The following is a 20,964-nucleotide window of genomic DNA, read 5'->3' on the forward strand; positions in this document are numbered from 1 at the left end:
CCAATATCCATGCTACTGTTTGGTGGCCTGTAGACAACACCCATTTGGGTCCTTTTGCCCTTACTGTTCCTCAGTTCTATCCACACAGACTCTACTTCTCCTGACCCTATGTCCCCCCTTGCAAAGGACTGAATCTCATTCCTCACCAACAGGGCCACCCCACCCCCTCTGCCCACATTCCTGTCCCTACGATAGCACGTATACCCTTGTACATTCATTTCCCAGGTCTGATCTCCCTGCAGCCATGTCTCCGTTATCCCAACAACATCATAGTTACCCATTCGCACCTGGGCTTCAAGCTCATCCACCTTATTTCTGACACTTCGTGCATTCAGATATAGAATTTTTAGCCCATTTCTCCTCTCTCTCTTTGAATCGCTGCTGATTGTGCTTAACCCAGCTCCCCGAACTCCCATCAGGCTATACGCCCCTAGAATTTTGTTGTCCTTCCTAAATGTACTTATTCTTTCAACACATTTAACTTCATGTTCCGTCAGACCATCCCTCTGTACATGTGTCCTCCTTATCACTTGTTCCGCCTCACCTTTCTCTACTACACACTTAATATTCCAGAACCGTGTAGTCCCCACCTGTCCTTTATTCTTCCTCTCGCTATCCTCTCTCACATTCTGGATCCCCACCCGCTGCAAATTTAGTTTAAACCCCCCCAAGAAGCACTAGCAAACTTCCCTGCAAGAATGTTAGTACCGCTCCAGTTCAGGTGTAAACCGTCCCTTCGGAACAGATCCCACCTTCCCTGGAACAAAGCCCATTATCTAAAAATCTGAAGCCCTCCCTCCTGCACCATTCTCTCAGCCACGCATTAATCTTTATAATCTTTCTGTTCCTTGCCTCACTCGCACGTGGCACAGGTAGCAATCCTGAGATTGTTACCTTGGAGGTCCTGCTCTTCAGCTTCGCACCTAACTCCCTGAACTCCCTACGCAGGACCCCCTCACTCATCCTACCCACGTCGTTGGTCCCTACATGGACCACAACATCTGGATTCTTGCCCACCCTCTCGAGAATAACCTGCACCCGATCTGAGATGTCTCGGACCCCGGCACCAGGGAAACAACATACCATCCGAGACTCCCGATCTTCCCCACAAAATCTCCTATCCGCCCCCCTGACTATAGAATTCCCTATCAATACCACTCTCTTCTCTTCCCTCCTCCCCTTCCTAGTCGAGGGTCCAACCTCAGTGCCAGAGACAGGACCACTGCAGCTTGTTCCTGGTAGGTCATCCCCACCAACAGTATCCAAAACGGTATACTTATTTTTGATGGGAATGGCCACAGGGGTGCTTTTCCCTTTCTGTCTGCTCCCCCTGCCTCTCTTGACTGTCACCCATTTGCCTACCTCCTGTCTTTTTGGTGTGACTACCTCCCGATAACTCTTATCCATCTCTGCCTCCCGAATGATCCGTAGTTCATCCAGCTCCTGCTCCAATTCCCTAACTTGGTCTGATAGGAGCTGCAGCTGGATGCACCTATTGCAGGTGTGGTCATCAGGGACAACTGTGTTGACCCTGACCTCCCACATACTGCATACGGAGCACACCACTGCTCTAACTGTCTCCCCCATTACCTGATCCCAGATTAGTCAGAATAAATGAAAAGCAGGCTTCTTGCCGAAGTCCTCTTGCACCAAAGCCCAGCACTCTGCTGCCCGCTCCTGAAAGTGGGCCGCTTTTTAATGCCCGCGCTTGCCGCTGACATCACCCACGCTTGTGCAGCTTTATAAAAGTGGATGCTTTGTGTGTGCTGGTAACGGTAACTTCGAAGAATAGCCATCGCAGATACAAGCATAAGCAACCGTGCGTGAAACACGTGGCAAGTGAATCAGGACAACAAGGAACGCCTGGCCAGCGTAAACTCCTTTGCCCGGGTAATACCTTTGCTATTCTTTGACTATTCAGGAGAGTCAGGGATACTTAGTGGGTGTGCACACAAGATATTTAGTGTATGAATTCACGTACTTGTTAGTCTGAACAATAAAAATACTTGTCAGTAAATACAGATCTCTCTGTGCCTCACTAAGCATTATTATAAGCAGAAGCAGTATTTTTTTTACAGCAGCATGCTTTTGGGGTGAGAGACTAGCATCTATCAATTTGTTCCCAGGTCAGGTTTGGTGGTACAGAGGGTTTTCCATACCCTGTTGTGGCAGAGGTAAAGGAAGCATTATGCTGTGGTGATTGAGGTGGAAAGGGAAGGTGAGTGTCTAAGATAGTGATGGTGTTGGGTGGAGCTGAGCGACATTGAGTGCCTCTGCTATAATACTCAAAAGGAGTGAAAAGCAGGATTATGATGAAGATCGGGCCAATAGATGGAATGGGAACAAGGGCAGTGGTTTGGAGAACAAGCTCTAAAGCACCATAAAAGTGAGTTTCAGTCAGAGATCAAGATGTGGTGGAGGCTAAAAGGTGTAAGCTGAGGTTTCAGGATGACACTATCCAAACAAGAACAGCTTATTCTGGGAGTGCCAGATACCGTGTAAATTCCCTCCAGATGCTTGGAAGGAACCTCTGCATGAGGAATAACATCATCCCATTAATTGAACACTTAAATCTCAAAAGTACACAGGGAATTGCACTCTCTAACTTGACTACTTGAATATCTGATGTGAAATGACCCATAAATTGTTGTTATAACATTTTATTCCAGAAAGAAAAAAAATGTGTTCTATTTGATATTGCCAAATAAAAATGATTAAATTACTAGGCAGTAACTCCACGTTGTATAGGATGGCAATGAATTGCCCAAATTACTTAAAATTTCTCCCTTGTATGATTAAGTGATTGAATTTATTTAAATATTATATCCATCCTACATCGTGAGAGAGTAAAAATATTAGTGCTATGGCTCCATCCCAATGTACAGACATGTGAATTTAAAAGTCTATGGCTTATAGACAGAAATTGTCCTGTGGCCTGTGGTCCTGGCTTTAACGCTGCCGTACCATTTATAGTTGGGGTGATTGGTGTTGCCGATGATCTTCCAGGCCTTCTTTCTGCACCTGCTGCAAAAATGCCCTCGATGGAGGGAAGATCACGTCTACAGATGTCTTCGGAGTAAAGCAGAACTAGTGCAGTAAAGGTGAGGGATCACCTTAACTCATTAACTATTATCTCACTTAGAGATTTCTTGCCTTGTTTTTATCATTGCAGTATCAGAATCTTGAAATCTTTGCTTCACCCCATTACTTCAAGAATGCCCACCAAAAACTTCTCTTTCCAAGTAGAAAGACTCATTCAGCAATGCCAATGGCAGTGTCACACATATCCACAGACCTCTGTGGGAAGAAATAGAGTGCTTGCTTGGTGTCACTGGGCCATGTTAGCTGATATCTCAGAGAGGTTGTCACTGCACAGCTGATAAAGCATCAAAGATCCTGGTATAAGCAGAAGGGGCTGAAGAATAAGAACAGAGTGGATAGTACCAAAGGAGATATTTACAGTTATTAAGTTTCCTTGTGATGGTCAACCAGGTTTTGGTGATAAGTCCAAACCACAGATCTCTCTCTTTCTCAGTCCTATGGCATTTTGGAATTGCAATTGCAATTGGGTTATTATTATCACATGTACCAAGATACAGTGAAAAGCTGCTCTTGCATACTGTTCAATACACAATGCATTGACATAGAACAAGGTAAAACAGCAACAATGCAGAATAAAAGTGTATCAGAGAAAGTGCAGTGCAGGTATACAACACAGCAGGAAGTTCATTAAAGATTGAATGGGATGGAGGCATGAGTTTACAAATGTAATTAAGATGCCACTGATTTGTTTGGATATTTCTCTTCATCACCTTAATGAGTTACATAAATTAACTGAGTTGGTCAAGGAAAATGTATTGTGAGACAGATGTGTAAACCATGAATTTTCTTTAATTGCTGATTCAAAATGAAAAGAAACCTCTTTGTACTACGGAGCTATTTTTAACATGCATCCTCGTGGACTCAAGCAGCTAAGATAGCTAGTTTTGGAGTTTGCTTATGTAGAAATTGCATAAACACATTCTACAAAGGATTAGCTCAGCAAGAGATCCTTCATTGATTGTCACTGAAACTAAATTCCTAGTCCAAGAGGGAAAATGCATAAGGTGTAGCCAGTTGACTTACCCAGTCTTTAACAGAACCACTCCAAAACATTTTGTAAAGGAATTGTAAATTATTTGAAGGGAGAGATGAATAATTCAATACAGTAGCTTTTTTACAGAGGAAGAATTCAATTTTGTTCAGTTCTTGCTTATCAGACTTGATGAAATTCAAAGTTTAATGTTCAAAGTAAATTTATTATCAAAGCACATATATGTGATGATATACTCACAGAGATTCATTTTCTTGTGGACATTCACAGTAAATACAAAGAAATAACATCAATGAAAAAAGCACACAGCAAAAATGGACAGACTCCCAATGTGCAAAGGCCAACAAGCATTGCAAATCCAAAAGAGAAAACAAAATAATAATAAATAATCGAGAACATGAGACTATAGTGACCTTGAAAGAGAGTCCACAGGTTGTGAAATCAGTTCAGTGTTTGGGAGTGAAGTTGAGTACAGTTATCCCTCTGGTTCAAGAGTCTGATGACTGAGGGATAATACAGACACAATATTTGATATCAATGTTAGTTTAGAAGTTCAATGGCATAACATATTTTTCAATGATATACTGTTAAAATTTACTTTACCAGGCATAAAACACAATAACAACTATTTCCATGTTAAATCAATCTGGAAATTTGATTACGCACTTTCCTAATCAAATTCATAACTTCACCACCACTTATTCTACCTCCCACCTCCCTCCACCACTAATTTCACTTCTGATCAATCAATTTCATTCTTATCAGCTCATTTCTTGCACACCTATTTATTTGAACAGGGCATAAGACTGTGGCATTGTCTTTCTTCTTAGATGGCCCTAAAAGACCTAAAGTTATCAGTTCAGACATTGCTACCTACAGGATCTTGTTATGCAAAAAAATGGCAGATGTGTCTTCTCTACGTTACACCAGTAACTATAATTCTTTGTTGTGAAGCATCTTAGGATATCCTGATATCACGAAAAACAATCTACATTGTTCTTCAATGAAAACATCAGGTCATATAATAGATCGTGTTTTAAAGAGGTTTGGGATGACATAACAATTACCATTAAATTATGGACAGAAGCATTGGTAATAGTAAAATTTTTACATATAATGTTAGATATCATAATTGGATGTCACATTTTCTGTAAAGAATTGTGCATAGATGTAAAATTTTCATTAAGTGCTAGATAGATATTCTACCTCCAATATTCCTTCTCAGTTTTGTTATTTCAAGGGCAAAGGTCCACAATGCCTATCCTAAAACCTTTTGTTGCTGAGTATTGGTTGGGTTCTATCTACATGGGTGAATGACTATTTTGAAGTCATGAATACAGAGCAGAAGTCACAAATAAAACACTAACCATCTTTGATCTCAGTCAGCTAAATGGGGTCTTTCATGCAATGGATTCAATCACTTTGTCTTGGAATATAGAAATACACATCACAAATTCTCATTTTAACATTATGCAGAGTAAATCTGAGTTTTCACATAGTCAGTAGCCCCAAGAAGCAATTTTCCTGCCTTTAACTAATCGCATGTTCAATTCAGTCCAAGTACGTAAATCTCCTTTTCTGGAGTACTATTGCTTACTTGCACCTAATAATGGGCACCTATATATTTGCTCCCTGTCACAAAGCTTGCCACAATTCACTATTGAGTGACTAGTAGATTGACTGCATTATTCAAGTCGCAGTGATGACAGACATAGAGAATAAAAATGTCATATTAATGCAGCAATTGAACATAGTTTGCAGCTAAGTATCACAATTTTTGAGGTGAGAAAACTTAATCAGGCTCTGGATCAGGTGTGTTATAATTGACTAAGTATGTCACATGAAAAATGTAATCTTCCATCATAAACATGATCAAAATGTCTATAAATATTAAAATTATTAATAATTTTCTAAAAATAACTATTTCCAGCTATTTGGCATCACTGAAAATGAGTGACTAACTGCACAAACTGATGGTTAAGAGTTTACCGCACTTTTCATTGTGGGACTGAGTTCCTTTTTAAACAAAAACAATAGTTTATTTTCCTGAATATAGAGTGTTTATGATTCATTTAGATTCTATGAATAGGCTGATAGTTTTTGTGGGCAATTTTCATTGGTCTATTTTATTTCAAGTATTGAAACTTCCATGCAGTGATTGAAGCAGGTGACCTGTGAATTATTAGTACAACCAATTGTTGAACAATTACATAAATACTTCACCAGCATAACCAATTTTTGTCTAATATTTTTCATTATGGTACACTTTTATCATTCTTCTGTGTATCACTAATTTCCATTCATTCTAAGCAATTGGTCTAAGATGAGTTTTCAGTTCCTGAGGCAATCTACTGAATCACTTATCTTTGATCTTTGTGAAAGCGGCTTCAAAGTGATCTCATTCGTACCTTAGTTATTTATCATCTCAGATCTTCCTAACATATTGGTTTCAATCATATACATACACCAAACTTAAAATGCAGAATTAAAAAAGACTTCAAAAGTCAATGGAAAAACATTATGTATATTAACTAAAATTTAACATTTAAATACTTTTCAGCCACAGTTCAATTGTTATTCACAGGCCTACAATAAATATTACATTTAGTACATATCTGCATTGGTGAGATGTATGGGACCAATTCATTAAGCATCTCTGCTCCATCCACCAAAAGCAGAACTTCCAGGTGATCAAACATTTTAATTCCCATTCTCATTCCAACCTGATGATAAGTGGGGAGCTATTGTTGTCTAGCGTACTGACCTCTACCTGGCCGAGGCACAGTGACAACTCTCTGATACCTCCTCTTATTTACCCCTTGATCATGACCACACTAAGGAGCACCAGGCCACTGTCTCCTATACCATCACCAACCTTATCAGCTCTGGGGATCTCCCATCCATTGCCACCAACGTCATAGTTCCCACACCCTGCACTTCCCGTTTCTACCTCCTACCCAAGATCCACAAACCTGCCTGTCCAGGTAGAACTATTGTCTCAGCTTGCTCCTGCCCCACCGAACTCATTTATGCATATCTTGACACTGTCTTATCCCCCCTTGTTCAATCTCTTCCCACCTATGTTCGTGATACTTCTCACACTTTGAATTTTTTCAATGATTTTAAGTTCCCTGGCCCTCACCGCCTTATTTTCACCATGGACGTCCAGTCCCTATATACCTCCATCCCCCACCCAGACGGTCTCAAAGCTCTTCGCTTCTTTTTGGATTCCAGACCTAACCAATTCCCCTCTACCACCACTCTCCTCCGTCTAGCGGAATTAGTTCTTACTCTCAATAATTTATCTTTTGGCTCCTCCCACTTCCTCCAAACCAAAGGTGTAGCCATGTGCACCCATATGGGTCCCAGTTATGCCTGCCTTTTTGTTGGTTTTGTGGAACAGTCCATGTTCTAAGTCTATACGGGTATCCATTCCCCCTCTTTTACTTTGCTACATCGACAACTGCATTGGCGCTGCTGCCTGCACGCATGCTGAGCTCGTCGACTTCATTAACTTTCCCTCCAACTTTCACCCTGCCCTCAAATTTACCTGGTCCATTTCTGACACATCCCTCCCCTTTCTTGATCTTTCTGTCTCCATCTCTGGAGACGGCCTATCTACTGATATCTACTATAAGCCTACAGACTCTCACAGCTACCTGGACTATTCCTCTTCCCACCCTGCCTCTTGCAAAAATGCTATCCCCTTCTCACAATTCCTCTGTCTCCACCGCATCTGCTCTCAGGATGAGGCTTTTCATTCCAGGACGATTGAGATGTCTTCCTTTTTTAAACAAAGGGGCTTCCTTTCTTCCACCAACTTCCAACTCTGCTCTCAAACGCATCTCTCCCATTTCTCGCACATCTGCCCTCGCCCCATCCGCCTGCCACCCCACTTGGGATAGAGTTCCCCTTGTCCTCACCTACCACCCCACCAGCCTCCAGGTCCAACATATAATTCTCCGTAATTTCCGCCACCTCCTACGGGATCCCACTACCAAGCACATCTTTCCCTCCCCCCCCCCCCCCCCCTTCTGCTCCCTACGCGACACCTTGTATTCCATCTGAATAGCCTGCAACCTGATGGCATGAATAATAATTTCTCCTTCCGGTAAAAAAGAAATCCCCCCCCCCACTTCCCTTTTATTCTACTCCCCACTCTGACCTGTTATCTCTTCTCAATGGCCTATCACCTCACCCTTGTGCTTTTTTCCCTTCCCTTTCTCTTATGGTCCACTCTCCTCTCTTACCAGATTCCTTCCTCTCCAGCCCTTTAATCTTTCCCACTCAGTTGGCTTCACCTATCCTCTTCCAGCTATCCTCCTTCCCCTCCCTCCCTCCCTCCCTCTTTTTATTCTGGTGTCTTCCCCCTTTCTTTCCAGCCCCAAAGAAGGGTCTCGACTCAAGAAGTCAACTGTTTATTCACTTCCAATGATGCTTCCTGACCTGCTGAGTTCTTCCACCATTTTGTGTATATTGCTTTAAATGGAGCTTCAGGTTACAGATAAGATTTCAGCACATTATTCCAATCAAGTTGCATGAGGAACTTTGACTGGTGTAAGAAGAGCATCAGCAGGGTTTCTGCCATGTGGGAGCACTCTCTGAGTGGATTGTAGATTTATGAGAACTGCTTATTTTAAGTGATTTGTTTTTCAAAGAGACTCTTTCATAGGATGATTCAGGAATAATCCCATGTGGACAGGGTTTTGCCATGCTCAAAGGATTGCATATTGATGCATCACCACTATCTCTGACTTGCACTTCCATCAAGTCCTTGTCAGTGAAGGGAATTCATGATATGTAGGGTACATTGGCAGGAGATACCTTCCATAATTAGCATAGGCCACAATGAAATCGTCGGTGGACACACACACCATCTTCTTTGAAGGACAACCATGATCCTTGTGTTATAGGCATCCGTTAGTCTCAAGAGACCATGGATTTGTGCCTTGGAAATTTCCAGGGCGCAGGCCTGGTCAGGGTTGTATGGAAGACCGGCAGTTGCCCATGCTGCAAGTCTCCCCTCTTCATGCCACCGATGTTTTGTTAGTCCTATTTAAAATATAAATGAGGAAAGCTTTATGCTGCTCTTTGCCAATGATAAAATCAACTGATTGGTTGATTTTGCAGTAAAAAGGACTTTTACTACATCAGTAACTTATTGCAATGCGAGATTTGTATTGAAAAGGGACAGCATTATTTCAGTGAATATACTGACGTTGGCCTCACATTTAGGCTAGACATAACTTATCCGAAGAAAACAGCAATGGCTTAACAGCAGGGTAAATATATCATCTACTTTTCATGGTTCAGAATGTCCTGCCTTCCCTTAGTACTCTGTTGTAGCCTTCCCCTCTACCCAATATGCAGGCTTACTGATCCAGATATGCTTACATTTAAATCAACTCTTCGGCTTATATATGCTACCTTATAAATACTATATTATGAATCTTACTGAAATGAAGGGCTATGTAAAAGGGAAGGGTTAAACTGATCTAGGAAAAGGTTAAAAGCTTGGCACAACATTATAGGCCAAAAAAATCTGCACTGTGCTGTACACCATCTGTAAATTTACCAATAACACAATTGTCGTTCACAGAACCTCAGATGGTAATGATCAGATGTACAAGAGTGTGATAGATCGCCTAGTTGAGTGATGTCACAACAACCACTGGCGGCATGATAGCATAGTGCCTAGCACAGTGAGTTACAGTACCAGTGACCTCGGGACAATTCCTGTCGCTGTCCATAAGGAGTTTGTACGTTCTCCACGTGACTGCATAGATTTCCTCCGAGTGCTCCAGTTTCCTCCCACAGTCCAAAGACATACCAGTTGGTAGGTTAATTGGTCATCACCAATTGTCCTGTGATTAGGCTATTGTTAAAACAGGGGTTGTTTTGCTCCAAGAGCCGGGAGGGCACAGTTCACACTGTATAAACAACCTTGTACTCAAAGTCAGTAAGACCAAGGAATTCATTGTGGACTTCAGGAGGGGCAGTCAGGAGAACCACCACATAGGTACTTGAAACTGCTCACCTCCATCATGGGCACTAGCCTGCCCACCATCGAGGCAGTAGAAGGTGGCAATGGTCACTTAATAACCCTCACCATCCAGGACATATCCTCTTCTCATTACTGCCATCAGGAGGAGGTAAAGGAGCCTGAAGATGCACATTTAACATTATAGAAACTGTTCCTTCCACACTCTCTTCAGAATTCTGAATGGTCCATGAACACAACTTTATCGTATAACTATATCACAATTACAGCACGGAAACAGGCCATCTCAGCCCTTCTAGTCCATGCTGAACGCTTACTCTCACCTAGTCCCACCGACCTGCACTCAGCCCATAACCCTCCATTCCTTTCCTGTCCATATACCTATCCAATTTTTTTTTAAATGACAATATCAAACCTACCCCTACCACTTCTACTCGAAGCTCATTTCACACAGCTACCACTCTCTGAGTAAAGAAGTTCCCCCTCGTGTTGCCCCTAAACATTTGGCCCCTAACTCTCAACTCATGTCCTCTTGTTTGAATCTCCCCTACTTTCAATGGAAAGAGCCTATCCACGTCAACTCTATCTATCCCCCTCATAATTTTAAATACTTCTATCAAGTCCCCCTCAACCTTTTATGCTCCAAAGAATAAAGACCTAACTTGTTCAACCTTTCTCTGTAACTTAGGTGCTGAAACCCAGCTAACATTCTAGTAAATCTCCCCTGTACTCTCTCTATTTTGTTGATGAAATTTTGCTCTCTTTTTGTACCATTTATTTACTATTTCAGCTTGCATACCACACTGCTGCTGCAGAACAACAAATTTCACAATGGATATTTGATAATAAAATTTGATTCTGTTTTTGCTCTATGTTCTAAGAGCCAGTATGTAAGTTTTTCAATGCACCTGTACCACAGCCTACCTGTGCACATGACAATGAACTCAGATGGATTTTTGTCATCATTTACAATATTACTTCCATCCCAGCAAGGGAGCAGGAACTCTCAGAGTAGAGGGTCACCTCAAGCCTCTTGCTGACCAGTGGAGACATGTTGGTGAGGACTCTGTGCAACAAGCTCCCTACCTCCCCACCTAACCCCAGCCTCCGCTGGATTGGTAGACTGGTGTCAATGTAAGAATCAATGCCATCTCTGGTATGTTATCCGAACAACAGACGTACAACTGTGCTCCAGTTAGTACAACTCCGTAGCACCAACATTAAAGCACCAATAAAGCAAGTGAACTTATTAAAAGATGTAAATATTTCATGGGTAGCTATTTCAATTCCTTGCTCAAGGCATGGGAATTATTTCAATGAGTGCAAGTGCTTGGAAGATTCATTCTCACAATATCAACTTGAGTTTTTGTCTGTGTTTGAGCAATCCATTTATCCAGATCCATGAGTGGTGGAAACACTTTGACAACTGAACTAATAATGTGTAGCTTGGTATTAAAGCATACTATGGCAAATGCAGGTTCTTGTTCAATGAGTTAGTATTAATCGATAGTGATGTCAAAGGCCAACACAATAATGGATAACTAGAGTAAAATGAAATAGTATTGACTACAGTGTTAGGAAAGATGTCAAATGCGATGGAGTTCTTAAAGGTGAAATGATATCAGGCAGCTATTGTATTTCAAATAGGTTCCAATTGATTTCCTTAACTAAACCATATTTATTTCAAGTCATTTAAATCATATTTTTACTGAAATGGGGAGAAATTCTGATTTATTTTGTTGGGTCACCATTCAAGAGACTACATGATTTTGGTTTCATGTATCAGGTTTTTTATAACACATTTAATTAACACAGTTAATTTTTAAATAATTGTATTAATTTTGTGGGTTAAATGTAAAATGTGAAACTCTTAATCAAATTCAAAAATAGTACTAAGCCTTTGCAGGTGAGTGTTTCATATATTTTGGTGCAGATAGATATGAGGTGGAAGTCAGTTCGTCTGTAGTCCTCAGCATAAAACGAAACGTACAGTGTACATACTGTAAACTCGAGTACTTGAAATAACAAATGCAGGAGATTCTGTAGTTACTGGAAATTCAGAGTAACACATAAAATGCTGGAGGAACTCAGCAGGTTAGACAGCATCCATGCAAATTAATAAATAGTCAGCCCAAAACATTGACTGTTTATTCCTCTCCGTAGTTGCTGCCTGGCCTGCTGAGTTCCTCCAGCGTTTTATGTGTGTTACTTTGAACTTGAAACATTAAGGACATGCTGCATTGTTGGAGTCAATAAGACCATTATGGCACATTAACAAAGTATAGAACAGAAATGAAGTAGATGATCAGAAATTCTGAGTAATGTTCTCATATGGTTGATATTTTACACCTCTGTCAGATGCGTTTTTTATTACTGTCTTTTCACCAACGTATAGTTATCATTTCTTTCAGATACCTAGTAAATGAAGTTGAACTTATGCTGAAGCTTTGATAAATGTGTCACACTCTGGTCTTGAGATGCACATCCATCTGTAAATGCCTTCAGCATACACCCTTCTGCATAAACTAATTAAGTAAAAGTGAGATGATGATCAATAATGTTGCATAAAAGACATATTTTCTCAAGATCCATGCTTATGGCAAATAAAACTGAAATGGCAGAACACATTAAGGATTCAGCATTTGATATGCAACATGTTTGGATATACTTTAAAATAAATCAACATGGAGAACATAATGTCAACCTTGAAAAAAATCTATCTTTTCGCCTGTGAATTTTTCTGCTGAATTTAACTAATATTGAAGGAACTAGACTTTAATCTCTGTGCCATTGTAATGATTCTTTGTCAAATAAAATTGGATCACTGGAGATGTGATCATGTTGATGTTATATTACTGGTCTAATTATTCAGAATATTACAGTAATTGTAGCTATCCACGTATGTGAATGAGTAATTTGGAGATCAATCTCAGCATGGGAGTTGAGGAATTTAACTCCATTATCTAAACAAATCCAAAATATGAAGCACATATCCATAAGTATAACCATAACCCTGATATTTGAGTACACTTTCTTGGCCACCAGAGTCATTCTGGAAGGATATCTGCAGTACTTGCTTTGTCTGGCATATACATGATTCTAGATCTATGATTGAGAACTTCTAACTATCCTCAGAAAAGCCTGATGAACTACCTATTTTGAGAGTTATGCAATAAATGGCTTTAATAAATTACAAACAGACCATTTGGATTATCAAGTCCATGCCAGTTCCCAAGAGTACATACACTTCAATCCCATTCTGTCCTTCATACTTCCCTGTAACTCTGTAACTTGTGTTCTCTTACATGCCCAAATAATCTCCTTCATTCTCTTGCCATTTACCTACACTAAAGCGTGGATTTCAGTAGACAATTAACCTACCAGTATGTTTTTAGGATGTGAAAGGAAAACCACATGGTCCTTGGGAGAATTTGTATACTACGTGGAACTAGCATTCAAGATTAGGATCAAACTGGGGCCAGAACCCATGCACCCCAGGAGCTATGGCGCCCAGCAATAACTGCTCCTGGATTACTGAGCCTTTCCTGAGATAGTCATGGTCCGCAAATAAAATATTTAATACATCATTTCAACACAGACTGCTCACAAAGAACCTCATTAACAAGGAGTTATGTGGAATCACCAGATAGGTTAGTTGGAGAAGCATTTCATTCTGAAATAGGGGTAATATCCATTCATTATTTGGGGTATAGGAGAATGGCTGTCCAGGTGATTATTTTGCTTGTAGAGCACATGAAAAAGACAGACCTAAAGCTCTTACAACTACTTTTTGTCTCACCACAGCAAGCGTTGGAAGCTAACCTTACGAACCTCGTGAAGAGGAATACTGAGCTGGAGTCACAGATGGGCAGACTCATTCAGATCTGCCAACAAGTGGAGGTGAGTTGGCTACTTTGAAGAAAAAAGTGGTGCTAACAATGAGTAACAACATTTTATTGCAGCATGTTGGACAGCATGTGGACTTAACTAACAAGCTGATGAGAATTGATTTCTTTTAAGCTTGCAGAGCGGTATCAGTCTTCAGTCAGTTGGATAACACAGTTAGTTGGAGGTCTCTGGACCTCATCATAAATGAGAACTTTGCTGACAAGTGATAGAACATTGAATGAACCACTGCATAACATATAATGATTTACAGAGTGAATTCAAATACTTCAGGAAAAAAAAATCAGAGGTTATGAGACTATAAGACCTTAAGACATGGGAACAGAATTAGGGCATTCAGCTCTGCCACTTCATTGCTGATCCATTCTCCTGCCTTCTCTCTGTAAATTTTTATGTCCTGACTAACTAAGAACCTATCAAACTCAACCTTAAATATACCCAGTGTTTTCCACAGTTTCACCATCTTCTGGACAAAGAAATACTTCCTCATCTCCATTCTAAGTGGACATCATTTTATTGTGAGGCTGTGTCTTCTGGTGTAAACTCCCCCACCATAGGCCTTTCATAGGCCTTCCACTCTATTTAGGCCTTTCAACATTAGATTGTTTTCAATGAGGTCTCCTCCTCATTCTTCTAAACTGCAGTGAATACAGGCCCATAGATATCAAACACTCCTCATACAATAACTCTTTACTTCCCTAGAATCATCCTTATGAACCTCCTCTGAACCCTCTCCAATGTCAGCACATCCATCCTTAAAAAAGGGGCCCAAAGCAGTTCATGATATTTCGAGTGTGACTTCACCAGTATCTTATGAAACCTCAACATTGCTTTTATGTTCAGGTCCTCTCAAAATGAATTACATTTCCTTCCTCACCACCAACTCAACCTGTAAGCTAAACTTTAGAGAACTCTGCATTAGGACTCCCAAGCCCCTGCACATCTCTGATTTTTTAATTTTCTCCCCATTTAGAAAATAGTCTATTCCTTTATTCCTTTTACCAAAGTGCATGACCATGGCACTTCCCAACACTGTATTCCATCTCTCACTTCTTTTCCCATTCTCATAATTAGTCTAAATCTTTCTGCAGCCTCCTTGCTTCCACAACACTACCTGCCCCTCCACCTCTCTTTGTATCATCCACAAACTTGGCCACAAAGCCATCATTTCCGTCATCTGAATTATTGATGTATAACGTAAAAAGTTGAGGTCCCAACATCGACCAGCAGCCAACCAGAAAAGGCTCCCCTAATTCCCCCTCTTTGTCTCCTTCCAATCTGCCAATTCGCTATCCATGCTAGTTTCTTTCCTCTAATATGATGGGCTGTTATCTTATTCAGCAGCCTTATGTGCAGCACCTTGTCAAAGGCCTTCTGAAAATCCTTTGTCTATCCTGCTTTCTATTTCCTCAAAGACTTCCAACAGGTTTGTAAGGCAAGATTTTCCTTTAAGGAAACCATGCTGCCTTCAGCTATTTTGTCAACTGCTTCCAAGTACACAGAGACCTCATCCTTGACAATCAACTCCATCATCTTCCCAACCACCAAGGACAGACTAACTGGTGTATAGTTTCCTTTCTTCTGTCTTCTTGAAGAATGGAGTGACACTTGCAATTTTCCAGTCCCCCCAGAACCATGCCAGAATCCAGTGATTCTATAAGTATTATTAGTAATGCCTCCACGATCTCTTCAGCTACCTCTTTCACAACCCTGGGGTGTAGTCCATCTGGTCCAGGTGACTTAACTACCTTCAGCTTCCCAAGCACCTTCTTGCTAGTAATAAGAACTGCACTCACTTCTGCTCCTTGACACTCTCGTACCTCTGGCATACTGCTAGTGTCTTCCATAGTGAAGACTGATGCAAAATACTTATTACGTTTATCTGCAATTTTCCTTGTCCCCCACTACCTCTCCAGCATTATTGCCCAGTAGTCCAATATCTACTCCTGTCTCTCTTTTACTCTTTATATATCTGGAAAATCTTTTGGTATCCTCATTTATATTATTAGCTTACCTTAATATTTCACCTTTTCTCTCTTATATAACTTTTTTTATCTGCCTTCTTTTGGTTTTTAAAAATATCTCAATCCTCGATCTCCCATTAATTTTTGCTCTATTATATGCTCACTCTGCAAATCATCCTATTCTTACCCTCACTGGTGCATAGTACAGGCGGCAATCCAGATATTACTATCCTGGAGGTCCTGCTTTTCAGCTTTCTGCATAAGTCCCTTAATTCTCTCTTCAGTACCTCCTCTCTTTTGCTACCTGTATCATCGGTGCCAATATGTACCATGATTTCTGGCTGCTTCTGCTCCCCCTTTAGAATGCTGTGGACGTCCCTGGCCCTTACAACAGGGAGGCGGTGTACCATCCAGGTGTCTCTTTCACGTGCACAGAATCTCACGTCTACTCCTTTAACTATGGAAACCTCCTATCACTACTGCAATCCTCGTCTTCTCCCTTCCCTTCTGAGCCACAGTTCCAGATTCAGTGCCAGAGGCTTGGCCACACGGCTCAGCCCCCTCAGCAGTATCCAAAGCGGTGTAGTTATTTTTGAGAGGTATCGCCACAGGGGTACTTTGCACTGGCTGCCCGTTTTCTTTCCCTCACCAAACAGTCACCCAAGTACCCGCCTCCAACTTACGGACGACTGCCTCCCTGTAGCTCCTCTCTTATCTCCTCCCCGTTCTCACGTAAGAGCCAAAGGACATTGAGCTGTGGCTCCAGTTCCTTAACGCATTCTCGGAGGAGCCACAGCTCAGTTCACGTCATGCAGATGTGGCCATCTGGGAGGCTGGAGGTCTCCCAGGATTCCCACATCTCACACAAAGAACACAACACAACCCCTGGAGCCATTCTCACTGTACTAACTCTACGCTAATAGGTGAAGAATGAAGAAGAAACTTAGCTCACGCAAGCTTGTTCTCACCAAAGCATTTTGATTTAAAGCCTCCCCACTCAAACACTGGTCTGCTCCAACAATGGCCATTCCATGTCCCTACTTTGTTTTTTGCCCTTGCTAATGAATTGCAATTTAATGAGGCCACTGGAAAAGGCCAAATACCCACAAATGCTACTTTTTTAACTACTCACCCCTACCAGTGTGGAGCCTCCTCTGCTGATTCAATTGGGTCACTGAAAAAAATGCTTTCTCTAATTATTGGAAGATCTGCATTGTACAGTACAGCAATAGTCAGGCTATTGGATCTATAATGTGTTGATCTTGATTCCAGTTTATACCTAATGTCCTCCTCCTGTGTATCATCATGTCCCTCCATTTCCTTCGTATTCATCTATCTAAAAGCCTCTTAAACTCCACCAAAACGCTTCCACTACTACCTCTGGTAATCTATTTCTGACAGCTACTACTCTCTGTGTAAAAAAAGAACTTAACACTTACGTCACCTTTAAACTTCCCTTCTTTTAACTTAAAAGCACATCCTCTGCTTTTTCACATTTCTACCTGATCCTGTCTACCTTACCTATGCCTCTCATAATTTCAAATATCATGGTCCAGTTTCTACTTAGCTTTTGACACTCTAGGGAGAACAACCCAAATTTTTCCAACCTTTTCTTACAACTCAAAACCTCAAATCCTGACAGCCTACTGCTAAACCTCTGTTGCACCTTCTCCACAGTCTCTTCATCCTTCCTGTAATGTGGTGACCAAAACTGCACGCAGTACTCCTCAGTGCAGTCTAACTAAAGTTTTATACAGTTGCAGCATGACCTTCTTACTCTTAAACTCAGCACCCATACTAATGAAATCAAGCACACCATACACCTTCCTTACCACTTTATCCACTTGCAAAGCCACTTTCAAAAAGTGGTTGTCTTTATGGCAAGTCTGTAAATTTGAATGGGAGGAACGTGCTTCAAAACAGTTTGTACTAAAAAAAAATAGAAAAGAAAAAGAAATTGCGGAGAAGAATTCTCCAGAAAAATATTTTTGAAATGTTTGCCTCACACAATGAGCTCAAGTGTCAACATGTATCTCAACAAATTCCTTCAAATATTTTAGCTGTTTGATAAAATATGCTGGTTTTAGACCAACCATAAGAAAATCATTCTCCGTGTAATGTATCAACACATAATGCCAATACTAGAATTCCACAGAAGCCCTCTTTCCTTGACAATCTGTAATATTACTTTACAAATCCTAATTGAATTTTATGTTTTTTCCTCTCTCAAGTTTGATATACTACTGTGTTAGATCAATGATGTTATCTATTCTGATATTAACACTAATGCAATACAACTTCTATTATATGATACCTTGAAATTTTCCTGTAGTGTAATTGGTATTCTGGCTAATATATTAATGGCAACGTTCTTGTTTGCACAATTCTAAAAAGTTGTTAACATATCACTTTGCACTAAACATGGAACCCAGGAGAACTTGTAAAACACTGTGGAAGCTGGGAAGCTATGAAAAGTTCTATCTAATTACTACTCTTTTTCCATTTCCAACTCTTTCTTGTATAGGTACAGTGCCTTGAAAAAGTATTCAGCCCCTAGAATTATTTTGACATTTTACAGTCTCATGTTCTAAATTTAAAATATATTGAAGTAAGATTTTTTGAGCTGATCTACAACATGTTATTCATCATGTCAAATCAAAAGAAAAATTCCAAAATCTGTCAATGATTTACTGTAAATTAAAAACCAAAATTTTAAGGCTGAAAAAGTATTCATCTTCTTTGTAATTATTACACTAACTTTCTTCAGGTGCAATATATTATTATCAACAATCACCTGTTTTCAATGAATTCATGAAAATAACTACCCTCTTTTTCTGTAAGGTCCAACGGTAGGGTAGATTTTCAATAGACCTAATTAAAATGAAGACAAAAAAGCATTCAAAGCAAGTCAGGGAAATGATAATAGAGAAGCAGAAATCTGGGGAAGGGTACCAGACCATCTCAAAGGCACTGAACAATCCTCAGAGCTCAGTGCAGTACCATTGTAAAAAAAGTGGAAAAAATGTGAACCCATAACCATACTCCTAGATTTTAACTTAGTCTCTGGAGAAGAACAGCCGCACTCTGGGTGAGCCGCAGAAGCCAATGGCTGCAACTGGAGATGAAGTTCATGACCCCACAATCTCTAAGGCCTTGCACAAAAAGGGTATTTATGGAAGAGTGGCAAGGAAGAAGCCCTGGCTTAAAAAAGCATATCCTTGTCTGTAAAGACTTTCCAAAACAACACTTAGAAGATACAGTAAAGATATAGGAAGAAGGACTTGTGGTCAGATGAGAGTAAAGTGGAATTTCTTGCCCTCAACACTAAGCAGTATGTGTGTTATGAACTAAATACTGTGCATCAGCCAAATAATACCATCCAAATTGTATAGTGGAGATAGATCATGATATGGGGATGCTTTTCAACAGCATGCACTGAAAAATCTGACCAGGATTGATGGAAAGATGAATGCTACTAAATACAGAGAGATCCTGGATAAAAATCTGCTAGCTTCAGTCAGGAAGCTTCAACTGGGGAGAAGGTTCATCTTTCAACAGGATGCGACCCAAAGCACACTGCCAGAGCTAACATGAATTGGCTTCAAATGAAGAAAATTGATGTCCTTATGTGGCCCAGTAGGAGTTCTGACCTTAACCTGATCAAACATGAAGACCTCAAGATTATTGTTGTCCACATCTCCCCAACTAACCTGGCACACCTTCAGCAATTTTGCAAGAAGGATTGGGCAAATCTTACTCCATTTTGTGCAAAGCTAATAGAGACTTATCCAAAAATACGACTGGCTGTAATAGCTGTGAAAGGTGGTTCAACTAAGTAGAGTAAAGTAGATAAATACTTTCGAATTGCTGATATTTTGGTTTTTGAATTTTTAGCTCTTCATGTTTTACAATTTCCCTGTTTTTTCAGCTGTACAATTAGTTGTAGAGCTCTACAAAAAAGGAGCATATGATTCACAATAAAATTTCTCAGTTAAATTCATCACAATCCCTGGTTGTAATATTCATTTATATGAACAAAAGTTTGGAGGCTGAGTACTTTTACAAGGCACTGTATATTTAAATTTTGAGATTTCACGCAGTGCTATTATGAACACTAAGTCAAACACTCCAGAACAAAAATGTCTAGTCTAGACTATATTTCAAAATTGATAATAGATGAATATGATGCCTCTCTTTGGATGAGATATTAAGCCAGTCTTCCATCTACTTGATTTAGTAGTTCAAATATTTAGTGTTTCTTAATAAGCCTAATAATTTCTGCTGATTCTCTATACAATAATTTTCTCACATGCAAAAATGATTAAATGTTAATCACTGCATTTTGCAGAGTCTTGCCGTGTGCAAAATAGTGGCCATATTTACTTATAAAAAATAGTTGCAGTACAAAGCAGCATCTGATAAACATAATCTTTAGTTACTTCAACTGACCTGACACACACCAATAAGCAATGTTTTAAACTACCTCCTCCTCTTCCTATAGTTAGTTCCTGATGTGTTAACATTCAGACTAGATGACTTAATCTAGCAAAATGGAACATCAAATCCAGTTTCTCTCTTAATAGTCCCAGTAACACATGCACTAATTTCAAGAAATGAAAGATTACTGCATAGTACAGGTTCATTCATCAGAAAACCTGCCAATATTCACTGAAATTGCAAAGTAAGTGGGCATTATTTACTTTCATACTAGAGCAAACAAATACTGGTAACACTTTCCTATGCTACCTTTGCACAGCAACTTCCCCCTCGCCACAAAATATTTGTCCTTTGATTCCCTTTCGTAGTCGAATTCCCAAATGGATCTGCTAAATTGCTGAGTTGATACGGAGTCTTTTCTGATTAAAAATAAAGTAATCATAATTGGTAATTTTGTAGTTTCCAAAAGCCTACAAAACATTTTATCGTATTTATAATGACACAGAAAGAGGCTGTTCCAAACCAGCTCTCTGGAAGGAATCCTATTAGCCCCCTTCATTTCT

At 40.1% G+C, this 20,964-nt stretch overlaps 1 protein-coding gene across 10 annotated transcripts in view; it reads left to right on the forward strand.

The window, feature by feature from the left end:
• The window catches only part of mid2 (midline 2), a 271,492-nt gene that overhangs the window by 206,844 nt on the left and 43,684 nt on the right, over positions 1-20,964 (forward strand). For all 10 annotated transcript variants that reach the window (XM_073058220.1, XM_073058217.1, XM_073058218.1 and 7 more), the window contains one exon: positions 13,899-13,994. In XM_073058220.1, the coding sequence (XP_072914321.1) occupies positions 13,899-13,994 (96 nt within the window). The remainder of the gene's footprint in view (positions 1-13,898; positions 13,995-20,964) is intronic.

Source organism: Hemitrygon akajei, chromosome 10, assembly GCF_048418815.1.
Source record: "Hemitrygon akajei chromosome 10, sHemAka1.3, whole genome shotgun sequence".
NCBI classification, from domain to species: domain Eukaryota; kingdom Metazoa; phylum Chordata; class Chondrichthyes; order Myliobatiformes; family Dasyatidae; genus Hemitrygon; species Hemitrygon akajei.